Here is a 17,914-nt window from a genome sequence, read left to right as displayed (position 1 = left end):
TCATACTTGGTGAAAGAGAGAATCAGGAAATAAGAGAAAGCCTCTTAATGAAATGGATCGACACAGCAGCGATAATAATGGGTTAAACACAGGAACAGTTGTGAGGATGGTGCAGGACCTGGTAGTGTTTTGTTACACTGTAATAAGGTCACTATGAGTCAGAACTGAATCTGTGGTGCCTGATAACGCATTAATTCATCCATACAGAAGTGATAGCTCAGGAACTACATCTGTATGCTTTTAGGGAGAAGATTATTTCACACAACAATAATACAAACTGATAATATCTATTCCATAGGACTTGACACATTAAATTTACTCTCATCATTCACAATGATAGTAAATTAACTCCTGGCATCGGTCTGATATAGTAAGTGAAAAGTCATGGGAGATGTGCCTTCTAGTACTGGCACAAGTGCAGTGAACAAACAATGGCTCTGCCCTGTCCAAAATCAGGCCTGTTTTAGACCCATACCATCACATTCTTCTGCAGTTCTTCTACCATTATTTTAGATCTATCCCCTAATGGAAGAATTCACCAGATTCCTTTGCCAGTTGGCTCTCAATGGGTAAATGTGGTAGAAAGTATGAGTAGACACAGTGTGTTTCTTCTAACTTCTTTTCCTCTGACAGAATCTCACCCATGGATATATCCTGCTGAACTGTTGAGAAGACCTTGTGCCACCCGAAAAGTGCCCACTTCTCGAAGGTCCAAGTTTTAGCTCTTTAGTAAGTGTTAGCTTTGTAATTAATAATCCCTTCATAATTTTTTATTTGTTTGTTTCTAAGGGGAGAAGCTGCACGGAAGACAATGGCAATAAATAAGACTTCCGAAATCAATGAGATACCAATTGACATGTTTCAAAAGAGAGATACAACCCAAGATGTGCTTACTAGTCTATGCCAGATAACTTGGAGGACCTCTGCCTGCTCAAATGGCCAGAAGAGATGTTTGTTTCCACTAATATATATGTTTCCATTCCTTCTATTGACCAGAAGAGATATTTGATCCAACAGAGTGTGGAAATTATCTAACAATATAATTAATATCATATACAAACAAAATATTGCTGAATATGAAAAAATGGAAAAAAAAACTTAAAGGAAAAAATGGCTGGAACAGTACATGGAAAATTGAAAGAAGCTCAAGTAGGATTTACAAGAGGCCATGGCACCAGGGATATCATTGATGATGTCAGATGGGTTCTGTTTGAAAGCAAAGAATACCAGAAGAATGTTTATTTTTTGCTTTATTGACTATGCAGATGCATTGGACTATGTGAATCATAATAAATTATGGCTAATAGTGAGGAAAAATGGAAATCCCAGAACATTTATTTATGCTCATATGAAATCTATACCTAGACCAAGATATTGTGGTCTGAACAGAGCAATGAAACAGCTCATCATTTAAATCAGGAAAGGTGTGCATCAGTGTTATATCCTTTCTCCATACCTATTCAATCTGTATACTCAGCAAATAATTTTCGAAGCTAGACTCTATGAAAAAGAATGTAACATCACAATTGGAGGAAAACTCATCAATAAGCTACGTTAGGCAGATGACACACCAAAACTGAAGAAAACTTAAAGGTCCTTGCTACAGAAGATCAAGGACTGCAGCCTCCAATAAGGATTGCATTTGCATCTCAACATCAAGAAAACAAAGATCCTCACCACTGAGCCAATAAGCAGTATTGGAGAAAAGACTGACCTTGTTAATGATTCCATCTTACTCGGATACATAATCAACATCCTTGGCACCAGCAGTCAGGAAATCAAAAGATTAGTTACACTGTTTGTCGTTGTTGTTGTTATGTGCTGTCAAGTCGCTTGCGACTCATAGCGACCCTATGTACAACAGCCCTAAACTCTGCTCTACTCTGTGTCAATCACACTGTCTCTGACACACCCATCCTGATTACTACAGTCACTGACTCAATCCACCTCATAGAAGGTCTTCCCCTCTTGCATCGTCCCTCCAGCCTCCCAAGCATGATGACCCTCTCCAAGAACCTGTCCCTCCTTACAATATGTCCAAAGTATGTCAGATGAAGCCCCAGAATCCTTGCCTCCAAGGAACAGCCTTGTTTAAACCTCTCTAGGATGAATCTGTTTGTTTTCTTGGCAGTCCATGGTACATTCAATACTCTTCTCCAGTACCACAGCTCAAAGGCATCAATTCTCCTTCTGTACTTCCTAGTCACTGTCCAACTCTCTGATGCATAACAAGTGATTGCAAAGCCCATGGCCTGTATCAGACACACCTTAGTCTCCAGAGTAACACCATTGCTCTTCAGTACTTTGGAGAAGTCCCTAACAACAAACTTTCCAATCGCAATATGTTTTTTTATTTCCTGTCTACTGGTGCCAAGAGTGTTGACCGTGGAGCCAAGCAGACTAAAGTTGTTAACAATCTCAATCTCTTCACTATCTATCTGGATGCTGCCAATTGGACCAGTGGTCAGAATCTTTGTCTTCTTGATTGAGCCTTAATCCACACTAAAAGCTGCAGTCCTTGACTCTCTTCAGCAAGCGTATAGGTCCTCCTCAGTTTCAGCAAGCAGGGTTGTGTCATTTGCATAACACAGATTGTTGATAGATCTTCCTCCAATCCTGATGCCACACTTCTCATAGAGCCCAGCCTCTCAGATAATCTGTTCTGCATACAGGTTGAAAAGGTATGGATATAGGACACATACCTGGCGTACACCTTTCCCAATTATGAACCATGCAGTGTTTCTTTGCTCGGTTCTGACGACTGCTTTTTGGTCCAAATATAGGTTTTGCATTAGAATGATCAAGGGTTCTTGGATTCCCATTCTTCTCAGAGTCTCAGCTACAGTTTGTTATGATCCACACAGTAAAATGCCTTTGCATAATCAATGAAACACAAAATTCTTCTGGTATTCCCTGCTTTCAGCTAAGATCCATCTAACATCTGTGTTACACTGGGAATATCTTTTATCATGATCCACTCCAGAATTTTAAAGAGCAGTGACGTCAGTCTAAAGACTGATAAGTGCACCTGATTCACGCCAAGGTCTTCTCAATTGCTTGTTTTGCATCTGAGAGCTGACAGAAGAACCACTGTCGTTGAGTTGTGGTGTTGGAGAAGGTCATTAAACCTACAAGGATTGCCAAGAGAGCAAACAAGTCTGTCCTGGAAAGGGTGAAAACAGGTTGCTCCTTGAGAGGAAAAGATTTTGAAATATTTTGGTTTCACATATTTTGGTCATGTTGTCAGAAGGGACCAATCCTTGAAAAAGGACCACATGTTTGGAAGGGTAGATTGTAAGAAAAAGAGAAGATCCTGAGTGAAATGGATTGACACAGTGACCATGGCAGCAGGGTCAGATGTGTCAAAGATGATGAAGTTGGCTCAGGATAGCAGAGGACTCAGAGCCATTTTTCTTGGGGTCACTATGAGTCATAGTCAACTCAACAGCACATAACCATCAAGACTTCTAAGAATGAAGAAAGATATATTTGACTCTCTCTTATATTAAAAGAGACTCTAAGGGGAGCTCTGGTGGCCTAGTGGCAAGGAGCTGCAACTACAATCCCAGAGGCGCACAGTTCGAATCCACCAGATGCTCTGCCGGGGAAGGAGGGTAAGTCTCCTCCTGTACCAGTCATATCTGATTTGACGGTACACTCACACAAAAATAATAAAATAAAAAAAAAATTAAAAAAGAGACTCTAAAAACTCTATCTAGAACCACATAATATATGTTCTTTAAAATTTTGGTAGGGGGGTTGGAATACTTCAGAGGGCTTCTGTACTCATACCTAGAAATCTAAATGGAAAGAGAAAATTAACTTTACTGCTTTCAAACAGGATTAAATAAGAGGCTACTGCTGTATTGGAGGATAGCATTTGTTACAATAAAATGTGGTCACTTCCTTAATGAGCCATATAGTGTTGAAAGCTGGTATGGGGTTGTCTTATTATATCCAGTCAAAGAGCAACTTGGGCAGTGAATTGAGGCATAATAAAACAGATCATAAAGGTGGCCTTGCTGTAAGAAGCTGTGCTGCCAACCCAAAGGCATGTCTCAAATCCAGCAGCTGCTCAACAGGAGAAAGACAGGCAATCTCCTTCTTTGTGATTTACTACCTCTGGAAACCCACCAGAGGGTCAGTTTTGAGTCAACTCCAACTTGATGGTACATACCCACCACAGCAAAAAGTCATCAGCTAACTTTGAGACAACTCGGGCTCATGACAACCACATCTGTGCTAGAGTAGAAGTGTATTCCACTGGGTTTTCAATGAGTGATTTTTCAAAAGTCAATCATCATTTTCTTCCAAGACCCATCTTTGATGCCATCAACCTCCAGCCTTGCAGTGAACAACAGAAATATATTAACTGTTTGTACCACACAGTATCTCTAGAACACAAACGTATTCATCTAAATTAAGAGGAGGCCAAATGATTGATGGGAAAGTGGAAAATGTTCTTTGAATAATGAAAAAAAGAAGACAAGAACCATGAAGACCTTCAAATGTACAATATGTTTTTAATAAGCCTTTTGTATCTGATAGGCCTAGAAAACAATGGCAGCTGACTGCAGCATCAATAAATCATGAACCTTTAATTTTCTCCATTTTTTGCTTCCTAAAGGAGACACAACTTAGAGATAGCAAATGAAGTGAGGTGTGGGGGAGGTGGAGTGACTATAACTACTCTGGAAGAGTTCATTCCATTAGACTGGATATTCTTATTACTTATAAGAGAATATTTATTATATTAACAGGATCAGTAAATCTAGAGAAATTCCTTTTTATCCAACTAGAAGGACCTAAAAGTCCCTCAAATTCACTTCTGTTGAGTCAATTCTGATTCATAGCATCCCTGCTTAGGTCCCCAAGCCTATAGATTGCAATGGAGGAAACTGTCCATTTTACCCCATCACTGGTGTGTTCAAATCACTGAAGATGTGTAGCCTCTGAGTTAGGAGTACAATTCACTATAGACTGCACCACCAGAGCTCCCTAATAAAAGAACTAGTCCAACTCAAGTCATTCAAGTGATGCCAAAAAAGGGGAGGAAAGCAAAACCCAAACCAAAAATGTTGTTTCTTATTATTTGTTAACTGGATCAAGATAACGTATGAGCCTCGGATCTTTCTGAAAGTAATGAGCTCCCTTCTTACAATATATGCCCATAGGTTACTGCTTAGTTCTTGCATAGAGTAGAGAACCAGTTAGAAGGGTTGCTGAGTTATTTTTCAGAAAAAAAAAAAAGAGGTTTTCTTCTCAGTAGTTATTAAGGATGGACCTTGGGAGACTAAAATCTCCCTGAAGAATTTTTAGACACCATGTCCATGTTACTTTTCTCTATCCCCTGTGCTTAGAGTGAGATATAAAAGTGGTCAGGCATAAAGTCTCTTGAGCAGATACAAAGAAGGACATGTTCTGTGGGCGTCTGTGATCTGTCTGTGGTCAGGTAAGTTCTAAAACCTTATTATAGCAGTCAACCGGTTATCCTTCAGTTTTCTACAGTAAAAGTGTAAGGAAGGCAAAGGGTAGGGTAGATGAAATGGAGACTAGTTAAAGTGAATGTAACGATAACATCTTAAAAAACCAACAAAACAACACAACCAACAACCACTAAACTAAAACAAAAAGTCCATTGCTGATGAGGCAGCAACCACCACGGCTGACCCTCCAGGGAATTTTCTGGAGGCTCTACATCTCATGGAAGGACACCTGTCTAGTGAGGAAGAGCTGATGGATTTGGATTTGAATTTGGATCATCTGTCGGGTTAGCAGTACAACTCCTTACCCACCCGGACACCTAAAAGTTCAGTATGCTTCACCAACACCAAAATCCAAAGGCACCAATCTTTGTTCAGTATTTCTTATTCTTTACCCAATTTTCACATGTATTATGTGGTGATTAAAAAATACAGTGCTTTGAATCAAGTGCACTTTAACTCTCAAAGTGATATGCAGAAGATTTGTCAATTACAATGCCTCATCTAGTTTATCGGCTGCTGCTTCATGCACATTAATTACAGATCGCCTTGCCCTAGTATACCATAAATCCAGAATTTAAAGATTGTTGTTGCTGTTGTTGTCATTTTGTGCCATCACATGGGCGCAGATCCATAGCTGAGCCCTCAGTGAATTTTCAGACTCAGTAAATCACATGGAAGGAGACTGCCCATCTTTCTTCTGCAGAGCAGCTGATAGACTTTACCTATGTCCCTTTGGATTGACAATCTTTATCACTAAGCACCTGAGGTCTCTAAAGAGTCTCAAAGACTTTTCTAAAAATTAACCTTTCATCACTTAGGCCATGAGGCACGTTAATCACTGGGCTTTAGTTACCCAATCTGTTAAGGAATAAAAAAAATTGTTGTCAGGTACCGTCAAGTTGACTGTGACTTAAAGCAACAATGTATACAATAGATCAAAGCCTTCTTTATCCTGAGCCATCCTTATAATCTCCACTGTATTTAAAAGCCCATTGTTACAGTTATTGTGTCAATCCATCTCCTCCATGGTCTTCTTTTTTACTGACTTCGTATTTTTCTAAGAAGCATATTCTTTTCCATGGACTGACTTTTCCTGACAACATGCATAAAATATGTGAATTGAAGTTTTATCCTCCTTGCCTCTCAGGAGGACTCTGTTTACACTTCTTCCAAGACAGATTTTCTTGGGGTTTATTGCATTTCATGATATACTCAATATTCTCCACCAACATCACAATTTAGATGAACAATTGGATGTAAAATTTCTTGCAGAGTGTCTGCTATTGTTGCTGTGTGCCTTCATTTCTGGACCAACCCGTAGCTGACCCTCCAGAGGCAATTGACAGCATGGGAGCAGATTGATCATCTTTCTCTCACCTAAGTGTTAGCTTTTGTCTTTTTGTATATGTTTCTTCACATGGGCCAAAATTACACACTATGTCAATTGTCTAAATATGTGAAGAAATGTGATCCTAAGATTTTCCAATCTTTATCAACCTCTTTTCACAAATACTAAACCTAAAGTCTTGTGATTCTAAACAACTTTGACACTTCATGGTACAAGATCTTGTTTTCATTAACATCTGTTTTCCTCTCCTTTCTCTTGATATTCTATTTTCTTTAGCTAAGTTTTGTTTGTAAGCTTTTGATCACCTCCTAAGAGACTGTATAAAGAATAACAATTATAGTCAGGTGGAAGAGACCAAAGATTAGTCATATTTGTCAGTTTTGAATCCTAATAAGTCTCAGGCAGGTGCACACAGACTAAAACCCTTAAGAACAGATCATGTATAATCATTGTTCATATAGAGAGAGAACCATGGAACTGTTGGGAGGCATAGGAAGTTCTGAGTTCTGTACTGTCCAGGGGAAATTAGGACTCATTCCTAACGTGATAGTTCTGTATTACTCACTATTCCACCATCATCTCTGTGGCTTTCAGATACAAAGATATCTTATGTATCTTCCTTCTCCAGACTCAGAAGAAAGTACTCTGGAAGGGATAATAGTGTTTATTGCATTGCCTCTTCCAAAGGAAAGCTTCTTAAAGATAATTTGAACAATGTCTTCCATTGTAAAAATATAAATCCTTCTAAGTTTCACAATTTTTATCCACCATGACACGACAAACATGAAAAAAACTCAAAGCCATCCAAATGACAGTAGAAAAGACAATATAATCATTCTCACAGAAAATTGGTTGTAGGTTAACTTGTAAGAATGGATTAAATTATATATAAGTGACACTGTAACAAACACTGAAGTATAATGCAAGAGGATGAAGAAAGTATTGAGAGTTAGACAACAGACTTAAATGTGTATGAGTGCATGTATAATAAACTACGAGCATATATGTGGAGTTTATGAGTGTGCAAATCAGTGTGTATACTTCACTTTGTTGTCATTGTTAGGTGCTGTCAAGTCAACTCTGACTCACAGCAACACTATAAACAACAGATTAAACCTTGCCCTATCTTGAACAATTCTCACAATCTCTATCATGTTCAATACCATTATTGCAATAACTATACTAATTGCTCAATCTATTTTTTAACAGGCTTCCTGTCTTTTACTGTCCCTCTAGTTTTTCACATGTGAATGATGTATATATGCCATTGTTGATTAAGGATATGAATAGGATAGGATATGAACATGTAATTTCAAGAGGATGTATGTGATGTATGTATAAACATTGAAAAAAACTATGAGAAAGAGACTGGTTGAGCATTTTATAATGTGTCAGTGTCAGTGATGAAGAGGTATAGATTGAATGTGAAAAAATGGATATGTCAATATGTGAGGACAAGACAGGATCGCACAAGGTTCAGATCTTTTGTTTGTAGGATCACTATGAATCATACTTGAATCTACGGCATCTAATAACAACATGTGTATAACTGTATAAGGGTGTCAAAGTTTACATTTAGAGTAATGCCTTCCCATTAGCTTAATGTTAGTACATAGATCCTATGTTTGTGAAATAGCTCACATTTTTTTCCAGAAAATATAATGAGCTTCATGTGTTTCTATAAACAAATGGTGCACTTGTATTTTTGCAGCTATTTTTGAAATGAAATATTGATGCCCAGGTATATCAAATGCCTCCACATTCCACACCTACTACCTCTCCCATCCTAACTTGATACACATTATAACTCAAACTAGCTTTGGGAATAGTCTCATTGATCAGTGCTTTTCTATTTAGCAGTATTTCAAAGAAATATTTCACTTTCTATCAAGTACTATTCATAATTCAAACTTTTTTTAAATTTTACTTTATTTATTTTTATGAACATTTACAGAGATTGCTTTTTAATGAAAAGTTGTTAATTGTAATGAATATACATTTATATTAAAGCATATTTCTAAATACATTTTTAAATGTACCTCATTTCATATATAGTTGATATTTTAAAATATTTGACAGTGTCTTCCTTCTTCCATAAAACAGAGACAGTCCAGTCTGTGGCCTAGTATCCATAAACTATGAAGAAAAGTAGTTTATCTGCATATTCCTAAAACCAGTGAGGTCATCAATGGGTTAGTTTTCAGCTGTGTGGATGTTTTCTGTTGTGCTTTTTATTATCAGGCAAATTCTCCTCTAGTAAGTACAAGACTCGGAATTCTCCAAGTTTCAAAATCTCCAAGCAAAACCCCAGAAGTTTATCAGCGACATCAGGAATTCTAATACTGACAAGTGACTTGCTTTCTCCTACTATGGGATTGTTCAATGTCACTCGCCCTGCTTCCTTCCTCCTGACTGGCATCCCTGGGCTGGAGAGTTCTCATTCCTGGCTGGCAGGGCCCCTCTGTGTGATGTATGTTGTGGCTCTTGGGGGCAACACAATAATTCTACAAGCTGTTCGAGTAGAGTCTGTTCTCCACGAGCCCATGTACTATTTCCTATCCATGCTATCATTCAGTGATGTGGCCATGTCTTTGGCCACACTACCCACAGTCCTCAGAACCTTCTGCTTTGATGCTCGCAGTATTGCTTTTGATGCTTGCCTAGTCCAGATGTTTCTGATCCACTCCTTTTCCATGATGGAATCAGGTATTCTTCTGGCCATGAGCTTTGACCGCTATGTGGCCATTTGTAATCCCTTGCGCTATGCCACTGTGCTCACCAATGAAATCATTGCTGGGATGGGTTTTGCTGTGACTGCCCGGAGTTTTGTCACCCTCTTCCCCCTTCCCTTCCTCATCAAGCGGTTGCCTATCTGCAGGTCCAATGTTCTTTCCCACTCTTATTGCCTGCATCCAGACATGATGAAGCTGGCCTGTGCTGACATCACCATCAACAGCATCTATGGGCTCTTTGTCCTTGTGTCGACTTTTGGTATGGATTTACTTTTTATCTTCCTCTCCTATGTGCTCATTCTGCGCTCTGTTATGGCCATTGCTTCCCGGGAAGAACGTTTAAAGGCTTTGAATACATGTGTGTCACATATTTTGGCTGTACTTGCATTTTATGTGCCAATGATTGGTGTTTCCACGGTCCACCGTTTTGGGAAGCATGCCCCACGCTACGTACATGTCCTTATGTCCAACATCTACCTCTTTGTGCCTCCGGTGCTCAACCCTCTTATTTACAGCATGAAAACAAAGGAGATTCGCCGTGCCATTGCACGCATGTTTTACCGCGTCAAGATGTGACTTTTCCTATTTGGTTTTAGAGTCTGCTTTTCATTGTGACCATAGTCTACTGTCAGTGACATCATCATAGTCTATAAGATAGATGTATGTCCTGGGAGGAGAAAAAATTAAAGGACAGGAAATGATGTTGCAAACTGAGAAAATTAGAAATTTCAAATGAATAGTATAGCCAGTAAACACCACTTGTACCCATAACAGATAAATATCAGGAGTGTAGTGCAGTGGATCTATAGTTCGATGTAGTTTTCATAAGCCATTATTGCTTTGATTTTGCCACATGGTTGGCCAGAAACACGCAAACGGCCTAGTCCAGATGTTTCTGATCCATGATCCAAGATGTTAGTCTTTCCATGAGGGGATTGGCCAGCTTGGCCGTTCCACCATATTTAAATTGAGCATTTTCAGTGGCAGAAATTGAGAGTCTCACCACCAGCAATGATGCAGATAATTCAATGTGAATACCTTCAGGGCCAGAGATTCCTGTGCTGGTCAGACCAGGAACAAAAGCTATGGTGAAGAATCAAAGATCAACATGACAGAAAGCTGAACAGGGGACTGTTACTTCACTGAACAGAATCAGGGGCCTCCAGCAAAACTTGCTGGACAACTGGAGTGAGGTGATATAATAATTAATACAAGTAAAAGAATTTTCTAACACTCGTATAAAGCCACAGAATTATCCTGGTAGTGCAGTGGAAAATGTCTTGGCCTCTAGGTAACTCTGATGGTCTAATCACAAGGAGCTATGCTGCAATCCCAAAGGCAGGTGGTTCAAATCCACTAGCTGCTCCATGGAAGAAAAGTGGACAATCTCCTTTTGTGTGATTAGACTGTCTCTGAAAACCACTGGAGGATCAGGTATGAGTCTGTTCCAACTCAATGGTACACAACAATCAAAAAGTTGATGGCTTGAACTTATCTGTTATGAGCAGTTTGTCCGCATATATCACAGTCTTGGAAACCCAATGGTATGGTATGGTATGGTATGGTATGGTATGGTATGGTATGGTATGGTATGGTATGGAAAATCCACATGATGAGAATACATTAGAAGCCTTTGTTTCTTCTCTACTTACCTTCACCTTTCCTTATTACTTTTTTTTTTTTAAAGCCCCAGTGGTTAAGGAGCACAGCTGCTAATTGAAAAATCCAAAGTTTTTATTTTATGGGGGGAAAAGACGTGGCAGTCTACTTGTCTAAAGATTATAACCACTGAAGTCCTGTGGTAGTTAGTTCTATTCTGTCCCATTGGGTAAACTGTAAGTTTAAACTGACTTGTTAAAAGTAGATTTGGTATTGACCTTTCCCGACTAGAAGAATTGTTGCTTTGCAGAAACTACATGAAAAGGCATATTTAGGTTTGTTCTCTCTTAGGGTCTCTGGAGACATAATCTGTAGTATATTATTCTAACAATCAAAAGGCCTTAGATAGTTGGAGTGGGAGTGTGTGCTTCTAAATTGTTTGTTTCACAGAAACACAGACAGCTTATAAAGACAACAGTTACTCTGTGGATTATCATCTTATTTTCATCAAACAACCAATAACTCCTGCCAAGCAAGTTGTGACTTGATATGAATGTCAGAACCAAGATTTGTTTTCATAGACTTGTATGTATGTATGTAGATGGTGTTCAAATTTAGAATGTAAAATATTTTTTCTTCTTTTTCTAAATGGAATATGTTTATCAACTTGTTTCCTTTTTTAAAAAAATTATACTAGTTTATTTACAAAATTTGAATACATTGTTTTTCAGACTAGATTCTTCTAATTTGTCTCATTCCCTCCCCATCAAATTGTATAACTCCATGATTAACCCCCCACCCCCACACACACATATCCTCATCCCTCTGCTTCCACCTCCTGCCCCCTTGGAGCCTCATACTCATTCTATGAGAAAAGAAATTATCCATTGAATGATCTTTTGAATAACTGAATAACACAAATAACTAAAATTTCAACTGACAATATAACTGACAATACAACTGACAATAACTTTGATATTTGATTGAAATTTATAGAAGTCTGCAACCCTCTTCAAAGTTCAATCTCAAGCCAAAATTAGAAGTTTCTAGATGCCTGTGTGAGTCACTTAAAGTGCTGATACATGGCAGACTTTATTAAAAATTGAGGCAGCAACAGATTTTAACTCATGTTGTTATTGTTTTGGTAGGTGCTGTAGACTTGAGTGCAGCTCATAGTGACCCTGTGAACAACAGATTTTAACCCTACGCTGTCCTGGGCCATCCTCATTACCTCTGACATACATGGGCCCATTGCCACAGGCACCATGCCAGTCCATCTCCTCAAGGTCTTCCTCTCTTTTGCTATCCCTCCACCTTTCCAAGCATGATGTCTCTTTTTTAGAAATTAAAGTCACAAAGCTATATATCAGAAAATCTGCATTGTACCTAATTTACTATCAGCTTTGTAATTTCAAAAAATCCTCAGGTAACACACTCTTCAACCATCATTTATGCTACAGAGGAATTTAGTTTTTGGTTCCTGCTTAACACCAAGTATAAAACATTATGGAAGGAAGAAGAAGGTGAATAGAATTCTAAAGCAAACTATTTTCCCTTTAGCTTGCTCTTTTACACACACACACACGCACACACACACACACACACACACACACACATACATATCACTTAACAGTATTAAAACCTAGAATTGGAACTGACTCATAGCTGACACTCCAGCAACTTTAAACAGGCTGTCAAACAAAGGGAGAGATTGCCCCATTTTGCGCTAGCAGAGCCACTAATGGATTCAAGCTGCTGAGAGGCACCACCTTTGGGTTGCAGCACCACTCCCTACTCACTAGGCTGCCAGAGCTCCCTTGGGAGAGAGTTTTTAAACAATATTCCAGGCCTAGCATTCACATTAGGAGCTCAGTGTTTATGGGTTTTAGTTACTGGGCTTGTGAGAGAAATTTACTTAAAGGGAGATAGGAGGGACATGTCAAGATCTCCTGGGACGGTGTTTAAAGGAAACTATATATTTCCTTTAAATGTTTTCTTATAGTGTAAAACTATGTGCAATCTTGAAAAAAATTACAATATAATGGAAGATCTGTCCATCTCAACTGAGTGAGGGAAGAATAAAGGCTGATAAGCACAAGGTTGTGTATTTAACACACTTATCCCTTAATTACAACATGAAAGAGATAAACTTCCCAAGTGGCAAACCGTACTTCAACAATGAAAAGCATCTCATATAAGCCACTAGTCAATGTTTATTATTATTTCTAAAATCCAGGCCCAAACTCTCCCACTGAGAGGAATTCTTCTGTAAAGTTTTAAGAGTAAAATTTGATAGATTTCTTAACGGCCTTTTCTACATCCTATATAACACTGTGAAAAGGAAACCTATTGCGGAATGTTAACATTAAATCCTAGCATTGGTAATTTAATAGGAACATCTCTGACTAGCTATACAAGTGGCAGGTAAATAAATCTGAACTCAAACAAATTTCTGGTAAACATATGAAATATTTACATAACAGGATTATAGACACTTAACTGAAAATATTTCATGTATCAACTCTACAGCAAGGTTTGGAGACTGGCTGTTATGTTTAAATCTTTTGTTTGGTTGTTGTTAAATACATTTTTAAACAAATGATGTAGAATAACATGTTTGTGATTATGAGGGAAAACAATAAGAATGATAAAATACAGCTCAAGTTTATATTGGGCAATTGGGTCCCTTTTTTCACAGGTCTACATTTGTTTTTAATATGTTTTTAAAGAACTTTTCAAAATATCAGCTATATGAACAACAACAACAAAAATTGATTCCCATTTAGTCAATTGTGGTTCATTGAGACACTCCATCAGTATTCTGACTCTGTAAAATCAATCTTTACAGAAGGAGAATTCTGAGAAGTAGCAAGTGGATTTGAAGTATTGGCCTCATGTTTTAATCTGACATGGTTATGTGCTAATATAAAATTTATGAAAGATATTGGTCTGTACAGGGTTTTTTTTATAATATCTATGCCTGGTTTTGGTAGTAGTGTTATGCTTGCTTCATAGAATGACTCTGGGAGTATTCCTTCTTTTTTCTATTTTTAAAAATGATTTATGTAGAATTGCTGATAGGTCATCTCTGAATGTTTAGCACAGCTCAACTGTGAAGCCTATTGGGGCCAAAATATTTATTTTGGGAGGAGTCTTTTTTATGACCTGTTCAATGCAGCACTCAGGAACAATGATTTTGAAAAATACTATATAATGTGGGAAAAGATAGAGAGCATTATGTTGGCATAACTAACTCAATCCTATAAGAACAAATACTGCATAAGACCATTATTATCAAAGTAGAAGAATAGCAAGATGTATATAAATGTCCGAAGAGGAAGGGGATGGGGCAGGGAGGCGGAAGGGAGGGACGGAAGGAGGAAAATCATGGGTTCACAGAGCTGGGTGGATGGAGGGAGGGGGGTAAGGACTTAGGAAAAATCCAGTGAGAATCTGAAAAGATGGGGTACTGGTGGGAATATATCAAATGGTGCTTAATTTTATAAGACACAATGTAAAGGAGTGATTATATGAAACAATATGAATAAAGGAATGTGTGAAATAGGAAAGATGCAGTGAGGATCTGAAAAGATGGGGTAATAGTGGGCATATATTAGTGGTGATTAATTTTATAAGACACAGTGTATTGTAAATGATATATGAAACACGATGTGAATGAAGAAATGTGTGAAACACAATGTATATAAATTTTTGTGCTAATCAATATAAATAAAAACTTTAAAACAACTCTATAATATGCAATACTACTTTGATAATTTCACCAATTTGAACTAATGAAATTTTTCCTAAAATAGTGGTTTGTGTTTTTAAACAAAGCTGTTAATTAGGAAACTGATCTTTTCCACCAAAAATCAAATTAAACAGAATATTTATTTGACAATAGTATACATATACACTCAAAAACCAAGACATGTGAATTTTCATTTTCTTCATTCTCAATGTATATGTATAAATTTCATAGTCAATGTGGATAGGTGGTGTGTGTTCTTAGATGTGTTTGTATATGTGTCCTTATCTAACTAAGGATGGCAAAACCAAAAGTCCTATTTACCTGCCTGTACTGACAGGTCCTGGCTTCAGCACATCAATAGTCAGCTGGTGAGATACGGGAAAGAAACATCTCTCAACATGGCACACTCTTTGGTCTGTCTCTGCATCTCCAGTGCTTAGCACAGCACTTGTTCCGAGTCAGTCATTTTACTAAACTAATACATAGGACTGACTAGGGAAGGAAATACAATCCTCACACTGCCTTTCTATGGACTTCTCAACTTTATGTATAATAGAAATAAGAAGATATATTTTCTATAAGAAGTTGAAATTAGCCGGGTAGTCATAATAGGGTTTCTTACATTCAGAAACATACAGTGACTTTTTTTTCTAAATTTTCATTTTAAGTAGAAAAGTTTTCATTGTAAGCATGACTCTAAAGGCAACATATCTTCTTAGGAAGAGAATGGTTTCCTTTTCCTTTTGGGCCGTCTTGTTGTCGTGTGCTGAGTTAGACCCATAACTATATTTATATTAGTTCATATTTTTTATCTCCTAATGGATAAGGCATAAAATGCAACACTACTTAGAAATACAATTTCACCAATTTGAACAAATATAATTTGTTTCAAAACATAAAATTTGTTTGGGTTTTTTTCTTTCTTTCTTTCTACTAGTTGAAAAGTTGGTGGTTTGGATCTACTGGTCACTCTGTGTGAGGAAATATTATAGTCTTCTCCGGTAAAGGTTTACAACCTCAGAAAGCCAATGAAGGGTCACAATTAGGTGGAATCAGACTCAATGACAGTGGGGATACAAATAATGGTGATTTTCAACAGTTCTGTGGTTGTGGAAAACAGCTGGCAGATCCAAGAAAAGCTGAACATATCCCCAAGTCTAGGTCTATACCCCAAAGTGGAGGCAAGAATAGAAACAGAAGCCTGGACATCAATGTTCATTACGGCAATATTTACAAAGCTAAAAAGAAGAAACAATCTAACTGTGCATACAGTTAAAAACTGATAACCAGAATAGAAAGTTACACAGCCATACGGAGAAATAAATATTTGATGCATTATATACCATGGAAAAAACTTGAAAATGTTATGCTGAATTAAATTAAAAAAAATAACAACAAAAAACAAAAACTACCACAGTAAAGTTGAATCCGACTCACACTGACCTTCTATCAAATTTCTCAGACTGTAAATCTTTACAGAGGAGATTGCCCCCATGTGGCCTTAGGAGAGTTGGTAGATTTGAACCATCACTCTTTTGATTGTTGTTATGTGCCATTGAGTCACCTGTAGCTCATAGCAACCCTATATACAGCAACTTTGAAGCCTGTCTGTCCTGAGCCAGTCTCACTGACTCCAACACACCTTATTCTAGTGCTCCAGTTACTGTTATCAATCTATCTCATCCAGGGTCTTCCTCACCTGTGCTGTCCCTCCACCCTTCCGAGCAAGATGTCCTTCTCCAAGGACCAGTCCCTCTTGACCACATGCCCAAAGTATGTGAAATGTAACTTCAAAATCCTAGCTTCCAAGAAAAAACTTGATTTCACCCTCTCCAAAACAGATCTGTTTTCTTGGTAATCTGTGGTATGTTCAAGACTCTTCTCCAGCACCACAACTCAAAGCATCAGTTTTTCTGTCATCTTTAGCCATTGTCCAGCTCTCTGATGCAGAGCAAGTAATTGTGAAGACCATAGCTTGGGTCTTGGATCAGGGGCACCTTAGTCTTAGACTGACATCGTTTCTTCTCAGTACCCTGGAGAGGTCTCTGATAGCAGATTTTCCCTGTACAATTCATCTTTTGGTTGCCTAGCTGCTGATGCCAAGACCTCTTGGTTAGAGCCTAACATATTATGTATGAATTGCTACAAGAACTCCTTTTCATGAAAATAATTAGTCACAAAAGGATAAATACTATATGTTCTAACTTAAATGAAATCTAAGGGAAGTCTGGTGGCCTAGTGGTGAGGAGCTGTGCAGCAATCTCAAAGATGCATAGCTCGAATCCACCAGCTCAGCTAATCAATGAGAGAACAATGGGAAATCTCCCATGCTATTTATTGCCACTAAAAGCCTGCTGGAGGGTCAGCTATGGGATGGCTTCAACTTGAAAGAAAATAACAACTTCTATGAAATAAGTAAATATAGAAGACAAGATTAATAATGGTGGGAGAGAGTGTGAAGCAATGTATTTCCTTAGTAAACATTGAGTTAAAAGATGGAAAGAAAGAATGCACAACACAAAGAACATCACTATTAAGTGTGTAGAAATTGTTGAAATATTTTGCAGTACATACTTTCAACACAATTTTTTAGAAGAGTTTTCTAGATTGAGAGGAAAATTCTTTGCAGGTGAAGGGAGTGAGCCTTCCCAGAGCTTCCAAGCTCTAGGGCTCCCTCTGTCATTGTGAACAACTGAAAATTGTGCCTTTCTTTGTCTCTCAAGCTCAATGGGTTACTATGAGTTGGATTAGTTCTCTGGGGCAATAGATTTGTTTGGGATGGTTCTCAAGAGTCCTTGTTAATCAAAAGTTTGGAGAATCAAGTTCACCAAAAACCATTTTAGACAGAAGACTTACTAATCTAGTTTTGAAAAAGCAGTCCTTGAAAATCTGGTGGAATACAGTTCTACTAGAAACACAGGAGGCTGGAATGAGTCATGGATGAGTAAGTGATAACTTTAACACTCGGAGTTAAGACATGTTCTAGAGGATGTTGCTT

The 17,914-nt window shown here is 37.9% G+C and overlaps 1 protein-coding gene across 1 annotated transcript; it reads left to right on the top strand.

Moving 5' to 3' along the window:
- The first annotated feature begins 9,203 nt into the window (after positions 1-9,203).
- Positions 9,204-10,142, top strand: LOC102848505 (olfactory receptor 51I2-like). Its single transcript, XM_006885492.1, has one exon. It carries the CDS (start codon positions 9,204-9,206, stop codon positions 10,140-10,142), a length of 939 nt encoding a protein of 312 aa, XP_006885554.1.
- The last annotated feature ends 7,772 nt before the right edge of the window (positions 10,143-17,914 follow it).

Source organism: Elephantulus edwardii, unplaced genomic scaffold (genome assembly GCF_000299155.1).
Source record: "Elephantulus edwardii isolate Elephantulus edwardi_28Jun2011 unplaced genomic scaffold, EleEdw1.0 scaffold00044, whole genome shotgun sequence".
Taxonomy (NCBI): domain Eukaryota; kingdom Metazoa; phylum Chordata; class Mammalia; order Macroscelidea; family Macroscelididae; genus Elephantulus; species Elephantulus edwardii.
This window is presented reverse-complemented; position numbering and strand designations above follow the sequence as displayed.

Excerpts from the sequence above, each read along its gene's own strand:
- LOC102848505 (XM_006885492.1), top strand. The coding sequence starts at position 9,204 with ATGGGATTGTTCAATGTCACTCGCCCTGCTTCCTTCCTCCTGACTGGC.